Here is a 16,306-nt window from a genome sequence, read left to right as displayed (position 1 = left end):
CGACTGATTTAATTAAAAATGGCATTATAATAGACGTTTCATCACTACTTTGTTTAAATACGACTTTATGTCTCACAACGGCGATAATTTTTACATAATTACGACTTTTTAAAAATGTGTTTTATGCGTGACGTTTTATTTTGGGCCTGCAGTTACGATTTTACAGTTTAAGAATTCTCACAATCTGACTTTCTTATTTGAAATTTATCTGTCATGCTCTTACTTTGTACTAAGCGAAACAGGCTTGCAGCAAACTCCCACAGATATAGAGAAGAGGTTAAGAATTTTCTCTGGATTGTGACCTCGATGTTTTTTTGTAGGTATGTGGTTTTGCAAGTATGCTGTCAACTTGACACTGGTTTCCCCGCTCCCCCTTTTTGCATTTGTAGAAAATGTCCAGCAGGGGGACACAAAACCCACAAAACATATTATAGTTGCTAAATGTGACAAAGTTAACACTAACATAAACCTCAGAAGACAATTAAAAAAAAAAAAAAAAAAAAACTCATGAATAACGAAATGCAAAATTAAAACAAAAACATGCTAATAACTTCTAAAATGCTAATATCCTGCATTATTTGTCACAAACATCTATAATAATAAAAAAATGATATCCACTAGACTAGGCCAATTAATAACAATGTAATGAGAATCATTACAATTTACTGCATTCACAAAATCACAAGAAAATAAATAGACTACAAGAATTCTACTATGGGCCTACATGTCTATGCAAATATGCAAAGTGCAAGCACACCCTTCCAGAGACAGCAACAGGAAAGTGTCAAAGGAAATGATCAATAATTTATTACGCAGCACAAGTAAAATATATGAACGATTTTCAGTCTTAAAATAGAGGCAATCATGAAAAAGCAAACATGCTGGTAAGCAATAGACATTTCTTGCTTCTTAAAGTAGAAAAAAAAAAAGTTTTCTGTTTTGTAAGAGTACTCATTTCAGTGTTGTTTTAAGCGTCATAGGACAAAAACAGAAAGTGGTATGTTTTTACCATTTATGTTGAATACATTCACAAAAAAAAAAAACAAAACAACAACTACTAACATCTAGATACTGCATGTCAAACACTAATTTCACTGATCACTTGTCTCTAATCGGCATCAATATGACATTAAAAGATACACAATACAGACGTTATAGAAAAAGAACTTAAATGTCTTTGCGTTTCATCACAAATTACACCATGGATTTACAGAAAATCATAAGCATCTAATATAAAAAGGATTCAGTTCAATGAGATATATTCAGTTAATGAGATAATAAATATGTATCTGCCTTTCAGCGTGTTAGGATTTTCCTTCTCATTTACACACCACCGTAGCTGCTTCAAAACACTTTACAAATTCCTGGCACCAACAAGAGTGATTTGTAGATCTCGTGCTCTCATTTCCCGTGACATCTGACACCAAACACAAGCTCTGCAGAATGTGGCCACCAAGCAGTCATTACACATGTCACCCTGCAAAATCAACACAAAAATATATTGGCTGTACGATTTACATCGGCCTGGTCATTTTGTAGTCACATTTAAGACATGCATGACATTGCTACGATTAAAACAACGTGAATTTAAACTGTTCCACATTACCCAAAAGCCATGGAAAAACATGACGATACTCATATCTTAGTTTGAAATTTGTCTACAAAGTTTACAAGTCTAAATAAAGACAAGTTAGAATAGGTTTATCAAAATCACTGCTTGAGGGAATAGGGCTAAACATTTTTTGTGTGACTTCACTTTTGGCTTAAATCTAGTTACGCTACTGAAATACAGTACATGTGAACAAAACTAGCTCCGGTCACTCCTAAAAGTGAAGTAAATTCTATTTTTGATTGAGGATTCTTACCTTAATGCCATAACGCTGACGCATCGAGACCCTTATGGACATGGTTATTGGTGGGACGATACCACATAAATCCAGCAGGGGGAGACATAAACACTCACCATATGTCTTTGCTTTTACGCACGTGAAACACCAGAAACACCAGTAAGCAAAGCAGCCTGTTCACAGAGAGGGACATAATATGCTTTACAGGGCTTTATGACAATATACACAGTTAAATGCTACAGTAGGCCTAGTCTGGATGTTTAAGACCTAAAAGGTAAGTCAAAGCATAGGCTGCAAGTTCAAACCCAGGATGCTTCAGGGGAACTGTCTCTAGTTCTGATCAATGACTGCACGGAGTAGAAAATACCACTATATATAAAATATATTTTGTGTTCCACAGAAGTAAGTCATACAGGTTTAGAATGACATGAGAGTGAGTAAAGGATGACATTTTTCTTTTACCTCACTTGTACATCCAAACTTTACTTACATTCAGGAACGTCATCGCAACAGTCACAGATACCTGACCCCCACTGATCAGAATCTCTGGAGACCATAACAGGCTGTGGCTGCGTGACTACCATTGATTTCGACATGTTGACACCTACGTGCAACAGATAATATGATTTTCAGCATCACACTGCAACGGTTTCTTATATTTATACACTACCATATTGTGAAGAGTGGGGCGGGGCGGGGCCGGGCCGGTGGAGTTTAATGATAATGAGCGACACCTGCGAGGATGTCGACGGGTCTCGAGTCCCACGGAGGACGAGAGAGGACCAGGCTTGGACTTTATTTTGTGTTTTGTGTGCGGCAGTCGTCTGTGAGGGTCTGACGCTTTACTTTTGTGTTTGTTTATTTTATTATTAAAGTCTTTAAATGTTCGCCGGTTCCCGCCTCCTTCTTCCCGTATCTACGAATTATTTACTACTGCTTAATATTTTTGTTGAAACTGTTCCTTTTTTCCGAAGGTTTAAAATAGACATATTTGGTGACATTATAAATGCCTTTACTATCAGTTACTATCAAAAAAAAAAAGTTCTTACACCAATGCTTGGAAGGTAGTGTAACACAATTTCCACAAAAATATTAATGAGCTTTGTTTTGTTTTGTTTTTTGTTTTTTTTTTCAACATTGAAAATAATAAGAACTGAAGGCTGGAGTAGAGTTCTGGGTGCTGAAAATTAAGCTATGCATCACAGGGAAAAAAAATATGTTTAAAATCCTATATTAAAATGGAAAATGCATTATTCTGATGTTATTCTAAATTGTAATAATATTTCACAATATTGCCGTTTTTACTGTATTTTTAATCAAATAAATGCAGCCTTGTTGAGCATAAGAGACTTCTTTCAAAAACATAAAAAAAATCTAAATTATTCCAAAGTTTTGCAGCATATAAAAGAAATGTAAATAAAAAATAATAATATATATAAAATATTATATTATTAATTTAGTACTTATGTATTTGATTATTTAAGTTTTTTTAAAGGTGTTTTCTTCATATAAAAGATTACATGCAGCTTAAAGTGATTGAAGCATTATATGGCACTCAGAACTCACAAGTGTCACTGTAGAACCTATTAAGTCCTAATACAAAAGATTAAATAATAATCTTAAACGTACAGATAATCATAATAAAAATATATTCTGATCCTGCATATCTGTGTAGGAAATCTTCACTCACCTCTGTGTTGACTGGTCCAATGTAATGAAAAGTATCTGCTGTTTCTAAATCTGTGATCACAATCTTACCTTTATACTGAGTGCAAGAGCATGTCAATTGAAAAAAAAGATCATCACATTGGCTCTAAAGGAAACCTCCTTAACCAGTTAGACCCGTTCACGGCAGCATCTTTTAAGCATTACACTTAAAAAAGCACACAAAACAGGGCGGAGAACAAGACTGCATTTCGCCATGCATATAAAGAATCCAGAAATGTATGAAAATATAGGTATTCATGAAACTGTTGACATGAATGCCTATACTCTCAGAAAAAAAGATACAAAAGCTGTCACTGGGGCGGTACCTTTTCAAAAGTATATTAGTACCTCATTGTTAGTACCTTATTATTAGTACCTAAAAGATACATATTCGTTCCTAAAGCGTACATATTAGTAAAGAAACACTATCCCCACTGACAGCTTTTTTTAACCAGAGCAATCATTTGAATCCGCATAATAAAAACAACCTCAGAGAACAAGTCAGAAATATATTCAGAATGTTTAAAAATATTTTGAAATGGTTATGATGTTAAATTCAAAAGCTGCAATTGGGAGAAAATAGCCAAGCTACATCTTTAACAGAAAAAAATAAAATAAAATCAGAAGACTTCCTCACTGAGATTCATATTCAGAGTTTTTGTCAGATGAAAGCTGTGTTAGATTTTTTTTTTAGAAGGGCTTCTGAACGTTCTCTGCTGAGGTAAAGGAATCCTGATAGCAGTGGCATCCATTAAACACTTCCCATAAGTGCCTCTCACTCATGAAAAATGCAATATATTGAGAACGGACCTGGTAACATGCTGAAACTCATATCTTGACATCATGCAGAAATATTAAAATAACAATGAGAGTCATGGCATAACTTTGACAGAGGCTTTTGTTTTCAGTGTTTTAAAAGTTGACAGAGTTATGCGGAAATATCTGAAGCACTTTGCAGGTTGTGTAAGTTCACATACATTTGCCAAGGTAATCAACTAATCTTCCATTCCAACTTTCTTCCTTATCAGTTTGGTTTCTATCCTCTTCTCTTTCTGTTGTCTTTTTCATTCTGATTCATATGACGCAGCATCTTTAGTTGTTTTACTTTGTGCACTGAAAGCATGACTTAAAGATGCACAGGATGAGCTGTGTCCCCTTCAGTAATCTCAGAGACAGATTGTGATTGAAGATGAGCAGAGTTACAACTTTCTCTACGGATTTATTAGTTTGGTTCCAGGATTAAAGTCGGTAAATTGTAAGCTGGAGTACATCTGGGCAGTATACAAGAGTCATGTAGGATTGGGATACCCTGAGTCACGAAATCCTCTTCCTGTCTCTGTTGAAAGGTTTGAAATAGACAACATCCCTAGTCTGAAAGTCCTATTTGAATTCATATTCAAATTTGCAAGCAGTCATGAAGTATCCTAATGTGTTTTTCCTCACACAATTAACACAAAACAACAAGTAGGTCTTTCAAACTATATAGTTCCAAATAGAATCAGATGTCCCCATAGTAGCCTACTTGGGGACATGTTGTATTGTAAATATAGTGTGTGTGTGTGTGTGTGTGTGTAGTATATGTATAATACAGTACGTACTGTGTGTGTACTTATTAGCATAATTACAGAAAATTATGCATAATACAAGCAACTAACCAAACCATGGAGTAAGTACTTGTTGTCAATTAATATTACTCACTGTTTGCTATTTGTGTAATTAAACAGTGACAAGGACATCTTAAAATTTAACCATACATAAATATACATAGGCTACTATATTCCTACATTCACATGATAGACAAATAGAAAGAAAGAAAGATGGATGGATAGATAGATAGATAGATAGATAGATAGATAGATAGATAGATAGATAGATAGATAGATAGATATAGAATATATAGAGATAATATACATAGATGAGACCCAACATGATCTTTATAACATTTATTTATTTATGCATTTATTTTGCTGTTTCATTTTAATACAAGTATCTACAGTAGAGTTAAAGATAGGCTACCTAATTTAAAATCTGACATTTGATTCTTAAAAGGATTCTTATCCATTCCAGACTAGTGGCATTATTCAATAAAAATCCCGCAGACATTTCTTTTGGAATCTTGATTAGGGATTACATGGATTTAGCAGGGCAGTAAATATTCTCTCGTGGTCGTGTTTAGTCGCAAAAACATCAAAAAGTCATTGAAGGAGCGTGAGTGAATGACTAATGTGATACACAGCAAGAGGAGCTTTACGCCATCCGGTCCACCGCATCCTTTGACTGGAAGACACACAGAACACGAAGACGGTCATTACCGACGGATCAAGAGCAGTTAAATTCTGCAGTTTTCTGGCTGAAAAACGAAGTGGAATGAAGCACGAGCCCACTGCAGAGACAACGACAAACTGCTAACACTGAGCAAACTGATCCACCGGCCAACATATACACCGAAAATAACTGTTATATCCTCGCTACGTCCGTTTCGTCGTCCGCTACACTTCTGGATGCTGTACTGCTGCGGTGGAAGGGAGAGGAGGGAGAAGGGGGAGCAGGAGCACACGGGCGCGGAGGAGGCGTTGATGAGCTGCGGGGAAGCGGACACCGTTACCGCTGGAAACCGGGAAGAAACTCCAGCCGCAGAGATGTTTGACACAACGGATATGCCCGCGCTCCTTCCGCCCTCGGGGCAACTTCAACCGAGTCCTCGTGACTCGGTGTGTCAGATGCAGCATTTGAGGGATGAGTTCAACAGAGACTGCTTGAGCCCCGAATCCCCTCAACAGAGGTTAGGCCAGAGGGCCCCCAAACTCGGGCAAATTGGACGGTCAAAGAGAGGTCAGTAATATCTTTCTCATTTTGTATGGTAAATAACTGATTTAAAACCCTTATGTTTGTAGAAATATCAGCCGTTTTGACCTGTTTTAACTGTGTCCAAGACAACATTTAAGGGCCCCAATGGACTAATTTTGCTCTGGGATTTCTGACAAAGCGTTTATTAACACAGACTGCAAGTATCTGCTAAACATAAACATGGACAAAACATACTCAGTAATGTTTTTCTGTTTCACTGTTTCATTTATTTGGATAATTTAATAATTTTTCATCACCTTTTTTTTTTTCTTTCTTTCTTTTTTTTTTTTGCTAAGTAAATTTATAAATGTACATATAAATTAATAAATATTAAGTAAATTTATATATATAATTTTAAACTTTGTATAAGGTAAAGAAACTCTCTATGCCTTAAATCAAACTGGGATATAGAAGCATTTAAAAGGTAACTGGGTTCATAACAGGATTGACAGTTTTATTGCTCATTTAATTGCCTTGTGCTCAAGGTTATGATATTACAAGGTGATTATCGGAAAGACAATTTAATGCTGGTATATCTACAAACATATCGATTTAATAATCAGCTCATACACAATCATACAGGGTTGACAGTTTCATATTTCACTTGTGCCATAAAGGCCATGTAACCAAGATGTTTATTAAGCAGATCATTCTTGATATTTCTACAAATACCCAGTTTTCAAAAATAATTTCTACACATTGTAGATGATTCAAGAATATCCCCTTAATGTTGAAAATGTAAGATGAAAAGGAGACACTTATAGTTTGTAACATTTTATGTTACACTTATGCAATTATAATTTATGGAATTACATATTTAATAGAATATTTACATATTAAGTAAATTTACACCTTGTTCATTAATTTAGTTCTATACTGAGTTAATTAAACTGTGCGCAGTGTAACTGAACACTAAAGCATGACCCAAATTTCTGTCTCTATTTAAAGTAAGATATGTGAACTTTATTTTATAGTGGTCATAGAGGATGAAGATCTGGACGACGTTATGAACAATAACAACGGACCTCTACCTGTCCCTCTCAGCAATGAGCCGTCCTGAGCCTCTGCAGGTTCTTAATATTCTGGACCAGCTATTCGTGAAATGCGCCCTTCGGCCACGGGACAGTCGGGACACTTTCAGCAGGAGTATAGTCAGACACCTCTCCCAGTATCAGATTCACACGAGATCCGCATGCGTTTCAGCTGTAGTTTACTAGTCGCATGGCAGCAGCTGTCAGCCTACAACAGACCTCACAGGTGATTTGCTGTGTAGTAGCTTCTTAGACCAGAGCTCTGTGTGTGACACTCGTGCCTCCCAGAGGGAGAAATGTGCATATGTAGGCTGATTAACATATTTCTGACCAAAGGCAAAGACCAGCCACTGTAGATCACTCTGTCCAGGCTTGTGCTGTTATAAATATGCTGTCTTTCAATTTATTTAAACATGTGGTAAGAACAATAGCACAATGTTTTACTTTGTTGTCTCTCAAAACTCTGGAAATGTATGCTGCTTCTTAGAGCCATTGTTGTAACCTATTGTCCAAGACAATATTCAATATTCAAATGTCAACTAAAAAGATATTTCCTCTGGTATTTCTGACTTCTTTTATTAACAGAAAGTAGAAGTATCTATAGGTTAAAGCAATGATCAATTTCTTGATTGCAGTGGTTTCAGAACTAAACTTCTTTGATCACTTTTATTTCATAATTTAATTACTTTTTGTAAATCTTAAGTCATTTTGCGCTCCGAAGCTGTGTATTACTTTTCTAAAGGCTTTGCATCTCTTGCTGGTTTACATGATTGTATGCCTTATGAAACATTGCACGTTGCATTAGTCATCACTGTGAAAAGCTATGCACTTGCTTGATCATTGCTATGATACATTACTTTTGATGAAGTATGTACCAAGCTTATATTCAGTTGGCTGAATGATTCTCTGGCACGTATGAAGAATTTATATTGTTTTATGTGTTGCTTGCATTTTGTAGCTATATAAGCACTGGAAAAAAAGGGCCATGCAAAAAAGAATAAATTTGTAAATAAGTTTGACATAATAAATGACAAATGTAAAGCTAAGCTGTGTTGCTCTGGTGTGGGTCAAACTGTCAAACTGTTCCATCTTTGTCCACTAGATGGCTACAAAACCTAAGAAATTAATAGTTCTTCTATATGGCTCTAGCAATTGTTACTAATTTATTGCATTTGCAACCATTTATTGGCATTAGTCTACAGTAGACAGCCTCAAAATCTACAAGTTTAATGTCTTGAAAAAGCCTGGATTAGAAGGTGGGTTGTTTAAGGAATTTCCATAAAACTTGTTCTATAGGTTCACCTCGCCCAATCCAAATTGTACTTGGCGCGACAATTATCAAAACATCTGCTATCTAACATACTTTTTGGTATATTGTGATGTATAGATCTTGACACGTTTATGTTTTGTAAATGTTTCATTCGCTAATGATTCTACTCAAATGCTCAAGCAGTATATTGCTACTATGGTAATTTCCTCAGGTGAACGCGATTTGTGTTGGCAAGGGTTTACCAGCCCTGCTAAAAAAAAAAAAAAAAAACAATAGAAGTCCAATAGAAACCATCACAGAAATTCCAATGGTTTCCATTAAAATACCATTATGAACCATTAGCTTTTTCCAGTAAAACCATTACAAAATTCCTTTTTGTAGTGCGTTTTGGGCATTTTTCCAATAGGATTTAACATCCCACCAATAGAATCCATCACATACCAGTAGACACCATTATAGTTTACAACAATTCCCATTATAACCATTAAATCCATTACATTTTCTATTGTGTTTTGGGCAGGGAGGCGTCTCTGTAATTAATATACTATACTAAATTCATTTTGGGACTTATATACGGTATATGCCTATTTACATGTATAAAGAAGAAGACTACCAGCCTTTTATAACGACTTTAGTCTGAAATGAATTAGCAGCACCCACCACTGAGTTTCACCGACAAGATACACATTAGCAGGAAATAATCTCTGAGTGGCAGTAGAGAGCAACAGCTACCACAGGTTGAACATTGTGGAAAAGTACCTTACATTCTGTCTCAAATATTATGTTATTTATTATAACCAATGATAGCATATTTGCGAAATACAAATGGCTGTAATTGTTACCCATGCATATGCTATTACTCTAATTCACCGAGTGTACTTGGCGACCTATTTTCCTTTCACTCATATTCTCCCATTACAGGATTATTTACATTAAGACACGTTTGCAGTGTTAGCCAGAATACGCAAATTAGGCTGAAACAGAAGTCAGAGGACCATGTGACTCACAAGGCCAAGGTATTTGCAAATCACTAATATGGGTATCCTGCCACAGATTTCATTTGGCACATATAAAGAACATGACAATGGCCAAGTCTTGTTTTAAAAAATTTATTTACATAAAATGTTTTATATTGCAAACTGAACAGTCAAACATGTTTCAAAAAGTTAAATATTTGCATAAGCTGGTTACAAATATATAATACAAATATCCTAAATAGACTTGAGGGCAACCCACCTCAAGTGGTCCAAGCACAAAGACCAAAGAAAAACAAAAACAAAAAAACAATAGCCGTAGAGGACCAGTTTTTGCATGTCACATGCTCATGTTGTTGTGGATAGAAAGAGACAATTCACACAAGTCTTGGATTGTAACCAGCTGTGATAAAACTGAGCAAATATCTACAGCTTTTCTCCTGACCAATCAATGGTGTGTATAAAACAAGAAAGGCGATTTTGTAACATTAGCTTAATATCAGGAAGGACACTGAGGAGCTGAAGCACAAAAGCAACTGAAAAGTTTCACTTTTCATAAATAAGAGCGGTTTCTTTGATTTTAAAATTAAAAAAATAAAATTAAAAAAAAATTGACTTGACTGAGAAGTTTAGTACTTTAGTTTCTTTATCTTTAGCCTCACCCAAACCAAGTCAAGCTTTCGTTTATCCACCTAGTTTCTGTCTAGCTCTAGAAGCATGCCAGCAATTTCAGTCTAATTCCATCAACATACCACTTGATTCCATTATAGTTCTCTTTTGAGTAGCTCGATACTTTACTACTTCCTTTCAAAAACTGTCTTTCAATAGCAAACTTCCCTCAGATGATTTGTATAAGGTGAAGTATTGTTTGAAAAGAGAAGGTCTGGTATGTCAGTCACTGGCCTGAAATTATACAGTAAAGTGAACCAAAAATTTGCATGCTGGCCTTTGCTCTTAAAAAAAAAAAAAAAACAAGATAAAGTTTAAGATGATCTTTTCATGCACCTCAGTGTCTGGCACAATTCACAAAGCAAGCAAGGCAGATGAGGTCAGGACATGGCTTTACAATAGAGATGCAATAAAGATGATGCCTTAATGAGTGACGATTTTACCCTGAGCATGCCTCTCTCTTTCATGTCCACTAAACATGGCAGTCTTATGAAACGAGGAACACACTGGGGAAGAACCCCCTCTTTCCAAACTCACATCAGTAACCAGGCTTAAAATAGGAAAAAATAAACTTGGTGCTTATCAATAGAAAGAAAACAGAAGTGACCCCTTTTTCTGAGGTGGGCTGCTGTATCAGAGCATGAGTAAAATTTTCCCAAGGACACTGATCTTAACAGTTTGTTCCACTCTAAGTCAAACACAAAACAAGAAATTAAAATCTAAACAGATCTGAGATCAGCTGACTACGGAAACTTCTACAAATGCTCTGTGATTCATTATGATCTTCTCCAGCTTGTGAACTGCCGCCATGGCTCAAACGTACTCCTTGCTGCTGCTGGGGGGTCTGGAGGACTTGGGGTACTTGGGAGATGATTTTCCCTTTGGGCAGGAGGCAGCCAACATGCCTCCACCCATTATGTCCAGGAATGCACCTGCCCAGGCGATGAAAATGGCTGCACCAAACTCATACCTATAGAAATAGAATATTATGATATGAGCTCTGCCTTCCCTTCTTGGTAACAAGAGGATGAGAAACTATAAAATAAGACAAAGCACATGGATAAATGCCTAAACATAATTTGCTTGTGGTTTGTAACCACATTGAACTTACTTCGTGTTGACTGGTGTGAAAGGGTTGTAGAAGTCCCGGACGATTTGATTCGTAAACCAGCCACAGGCAACAATGCTACAGAGGGCTGAGGAATGGAAGAGAAGAGATAAATGAGTTACTTATTGTCAAAAACATGTTTGGGATTTTTGTTTTTTTTCCTTCCATTTCTGTCCACAAAGAGGGAGTGAACATTTTAGTCAACTGACAGATTCTGGAGCAATAACCAGTTAATAATAATTCCTTTAACCTTGGCATTTAAAACCTTGTCTAATTTTTTTTGTGCTACAAGCACAATTTTTTGTGTGCTGAAAAAGTACTGCATTACAAAACTAGCATTAATATGACGCTATTAAAGTGAACATACCTCCAACAACGAGGACTATGCCGCCTGTCATGGCAATGCGGGACTTTTTGACCTTGTCATCACCACCACAGTTAGTGCACTTCATGCCCATGCTGGCCACACCCAGTCCTGCTACTGTGAGAAGGATCCCGACGATCATCAGGGCACGAGTTGCCTGGAGAGAACCTGAAAGAGGGGGAGGGTAGAGAATGAGTGAGATACAAAGAGAAAAGGTAAATAATTTGGTCTCAATGCAGTACATTTGTGACAGTGACATTCAGAATGCCCATGCAAATTAAAATTATTAATAATAAAAATATTCTATATAAATACTTTAAATATGTTCTTTACTAGGCTACAGGTAAGCTCATTCCCTTCATTGTTTATCATGGTTAAACTCAGTTCAGCACATGAAACGAGTAAGTGCTTTAATAGTGAATCAGAAAGAATATAGGCAGACTAAAGGGTTTTGAAATGGCCTCATTCTCTACAGGCTTTTGTTTTTTTCATCTGACTCACAAAAAAGCCCTTCCCCCAGCTACACCTGCAGTCAGGTGCAACAGAGACCGGTTCCAACCGGAAGCCTCCTTTGAGAGCACGGTAAGATTGTACACATATGCGGGTAGCGATTTGCCCTTTAGCTTTAGAGAAGGAACAGGTTTAACCAGTCATTTGGGAACTTGGGTGTCACTGCAATGATCTACTTTCTTTTGCTTTGTGGGCATAGTTTGGCTTTCCAAAGTATTACAGCACTTCGCTTTTAGTATCAAGATTAATGAAAAAATTCTTATTAAAAAGAAATCACTTTATTAGGTGTGCATCACCTGAAATGAGCATTAAAATCTTACTGGACATACAAAATGGCTGCCTAGAGACATTACATCACCTTGGTTGTGTTTTTTTTTTTTCCCTCACTTTGCTTGTTTCCCATTAGATCTCATGGTTTATCCCTAACAGCAATACTACAGCAAGATATTAAAAATATCAAACTTTTGTGTACATCATAAAAACTCACTGATAAGAGTCTGTTTTACACAAGCTAAATCAAATTACTGATATGGTAATTGACTTTAGTGTGTATAAACATACAGCCATAAACACTGAAGTGAGCCTTTTCCGTCGATCTCAGGTGTTAAGAGTAAAGATGGGATGAAATAAGGTGAATAAACATCACATAAAGAGCAAAGGCCTCTACTATTATTCTAAAAAGGGCACTATTTGAGTTTAAAAAGCTTCATTGTCTGTATTTAGGTGCTTTCACAAAGGAGTCCTGTTTTTGTTGTGTTTTAATAAGCTGTTGGGAAAATACACAAGTCATTCAAAGACAATGCCCGACTTCCCCACCCGATACAGGAGCACAGTTTCCGCGAGGGGAGGAAAGGTGGGAGTCACGCCCGTATAATCATTACTTTGAGTAAAAGCGTAACCCAACTGTATCACCCAACACTAAACTAGCATTGTCGCAGTCGGAAAGTTCACTCAAATGTTAAAACGGTTTACATTTTGTGCTTATTATCATGAATAATCTCCTATTTTGGAAACTCTGGCTTGAAAAATGTCCACAAACTTTGTTTACACGTTCATAAAGGACGGCTGCCCTTTTTACCACCTTTAAGCTTCCTTGACCCAAAACAAAAATCATTATCTAACATCCAGCTCTGCAGGAATGTGAGAGATAGGCTACTATTCACACAAATGTTATGTAATCACAGCCAGTTAGCGTGCATTTATTATTTATTATTTATTTATTTATTTTACACCAAACAATACAAAAATAATTTTGAGGGAACTCGTGGAACAACCGGCGCATGTCCTTATTATTGTAACACTAGAGGAGTTGCCGCGAAATGGCTCTAGGGCGTGGTAACGTCCTCGCTTTCATGTAGCCAAGGATAAGACAAGCATCACAACAGTCTGAAATATGATTTGCACCTTATATTTTACAATTAAAAATTAAAATTAATTGTTTTAAGATGATTTTCATGTTATCAACAAACGGTTTAAAAGTTTATTTCATAATTCATAACTAACATAGCTATGACAGGACACAAATAAATTATATCAGTAGCTTGGCACCATTCGAAGCCAAAATACTCGTATAATTATCATCAGAGTGTGAAGAAGTGATCATATGCCAGTACGTACACTAGTGCGCGCATGCGCGCTTACAGGTGCAACAGCTTTCGTGAGTTTAAAACCACAACTAATACAAACAAACAGTCTACAGCAAATTAAAGTAGGCTACCTTTTAAGAACATCTAGCAGTGTTGTTATTAATATAGGCTAAAGTTACCCGTTGTTAAAAAAAAAAAAGGCGGTTTGTAGGCTACTTACTATCGAGTTGTAGGATGGAGTCGTACACCTTGCACTGCATTTGTCCGGTGCTCTGGAAAGCGCACGACATCCAAAGGCCTTGATACATCGCTATCGCTGTGATGATATTATCTCCAACGTAGGCAGACATCTTCCATTGGGGTAAGATTGTGCCAACAATGAGCCCAATCAACCCCAGAAGCGATAGAGTAAATCCCAGGAGCTGAAGTCCTTTATTTGCCATCTTCTCACAATGAACTTAAAAGATAAACTATATCTGAAAGTAGTAGTTCAGCAAATAGTTATAGGCTTAATGCTTCTCCAAATGAGCTTGGTTTTCGTAATCCTCCGACGTTAAATTAACAAAAAAAATGTATTTTTAAAAGAAAACGGTAGGAAAAATCCGCTAAGAGCCGTCGCCCTGACTCAGACACCTGTTGAGTGAAGCTGCACCTTGAATATAAAATGAGCTGCTGATTTGAGCTTTTAGAGTGTCGTCCTCTTTATGGGCGGAGACTTCCTGAGTTTCGTCTTCAGTTTGTTGTTGTGAGGTCTTGGGGTTTCGTGATGACATCTTATCATAGTATGAGTAACGTCACTGGTAATCAAAAATCACAGCTTTGTCATACTTTCATTTACAATCTGTATCGCATCTATAGATATCTTATGTCTCGGAACTTAATGTCAAGGTGTCTCGGTCTTTAGAAATGGATACTATACTGCCTAAACACTTCTCCAAATAATATATAGGTTACATTTTGCAGTCACATGTGGGCCTTTTCATGAAAAGCCTGCTTTATTCATCATGTAGCCTACGTGTAAACAAGCTATAACAAGAAAAAAAAAAAGTGTGTTAAAATACCACAATGTGTTACTAGTGGTATTTTATAGCCTACACAACCAGTATTTATTTATTTATGTATTTATTTATTTATTTATTTATTTATGTGGGCGTGTGGGGTCATTAATAATAATAATAATAATAATAATAGGCTATGTGTGTGTATGTGTCTTGACAAAGTTCTTATTTGATATATACTGAATGATGATGCAGCATTATTTCACCTATATTTTGACATTTTATTTTCACAAAAGTTATTTGAAAAACATAACACTTGTGTTTAATATGCTTTCCAAGTATATAAAATCACTTTTGTTAACTTAATTTGGGAGTTGGCGGATATCTACATATTGCGATTTATATTTATATATGTGACCCTGGACCACAAAACCAGTCATAAGACCAGTCATAAGTAGCACAGGTAGTTGTAGCAATAGCCAACAATACATTGTATGGGTCAAAATTATCGATTTTTCTTTTATGCCAAAAATCATTAGGATATTAGTCTAATTAAGCAACGCTCATGTTCCAGGAAGATATTTCGTAAATTTCCTACCATAAATATATCAAAACTTAATTTTTAAATAGTAATATACATTGCCAAGAACTAGGGGTGTGCGATTTTGAAAAAAAAAAAAGAAGATATCTCAATAATTTTTGGGATTTTTTCGATAACGATAATCAAACGATATTTTGCCGAGTGTGTTATTGTGCTGATATCTGACTACACTGATAAAAATGATTTTGTGCTGAAGTAAATACTACAGAAAAACAAATGTAGTTTCTACATTTAATAATTTAGTTCAGGCAAGAATTTAAATAAAAGAGTAAATTCAATATTACTCAATTTAAGCTTGTAGAATTTAAAGTTTGAACTTATAAGTATATTTTACTTGGAATTGTTTGTTATTTTTACAAATATTGTTTAATTAAATATCAAGGTCATGATCGTTGTTCCCATCATGCACTTGGGCATGAATAATTAAAGGTAATTTTTTTTATATGTGTTTTCGAGATGTATTTAGGCTGTTTTGTGGTTGCTTTTCTTGTTAGGTTAAGTAACTTGCTGTTTTGTGGCATCTGGAGTTCATTTTTTACTCAAAATGACCCATTCATACTCAAACATTATTCACTGATTGTCACCGTCATTGTGTATGATGCACCAAGTATTCAGGTGTTCATTCAGTTAATTACTGTACTGAGTCAACATATTACCTTAAAATGAATAACGAGCAGACTACTTGCTTACATATGTGCTTGGAACTTAACCACATGATTTATAGGCATTTTTTTTCAGTGCTGTGTTATTTGAGTAAAGTTTACAAACTGTGACTGAGTGAAATGTATTTGGTT

General features: G+C 35.8%; 2 protein-coding genes across 2 annotated transcripts; both read right to left on the bottom strand.

Moving 5' to 3' along the window:
* Positions 1 to 784: 784 nt before the first annotated feature.
* On the bottom strand, positions 785 to 3,579 carry ponzr2 (plac8 onzin related protein 2). Its single transcript, XM_058789562.1, has 4 exons — positions 3,538 to 3,579; positions 2,338 to 2,451; positions 1,866 to 2,020; positions 785 to 1,477 (listed from the first exon to the last, which is right to left on the bottom strand). The coding sequence occupies exons 2-4, from the start codon at positions 2,441 to 2,443 to the stop codon at positions 1,355 to 1,357; spliced, it is 384 nt and encodes a 127-aa protein (XP_058645545.1). The 5' UTR covers positions 2,444 to 2,451; positions 3,538 to 3,579; the 3' UTR covers positions 785 to 1,354.
* A 6,216-nt stretch (positions 3,580 to 9,795) lies between these two features.
* cldn7b (claudin 7b) lies at positions 9,796 to 14,579 on the bottom strand. The gene is made up of 4 exons (XM_058790178.1): positions 14,134 to 14,579; positions 11,821 to 11,985; positions 11,457 to 11,541; positions 9,796 to 11,315 (listed from the first exon to the last, which is right to left on the bottom strand). The coding sequence occupies exons 1-4, from the start codon at positions 14,354 to 14,356 to the stop codon at positions 11,159 to 11,161; spliced, it is 630 nt and encodes a 209-aa protein (XP_058646161.1). The 5' UTR covers positions 14,357 to 14,579; the 3' UTR covers positions 9,796 to 11,158.
* Positions 14,580 to 16,306: the final 1,727 nt, after the last annotated feature.

Source organism: Onychostoma macrolepis, chromosome 10 (genome assembly GCF_012432095.1).
Source record: "Onychostoma macrolepis isolate SWU-2019 chromosome 10, ASM1243209v1, whole genome shotgun sequence".
Lineage (NCBI taxonomy): Eukaryota > Metazoa > Chordata > Actinopteri > Cypriniformes > Cyprinidae > Onychostoma > Onychostoma macrolepis.
Note: the sequence above shows the minus strand (reverse complement) of the source record. Positions and strands in the feature narration are given on the sequence as shown.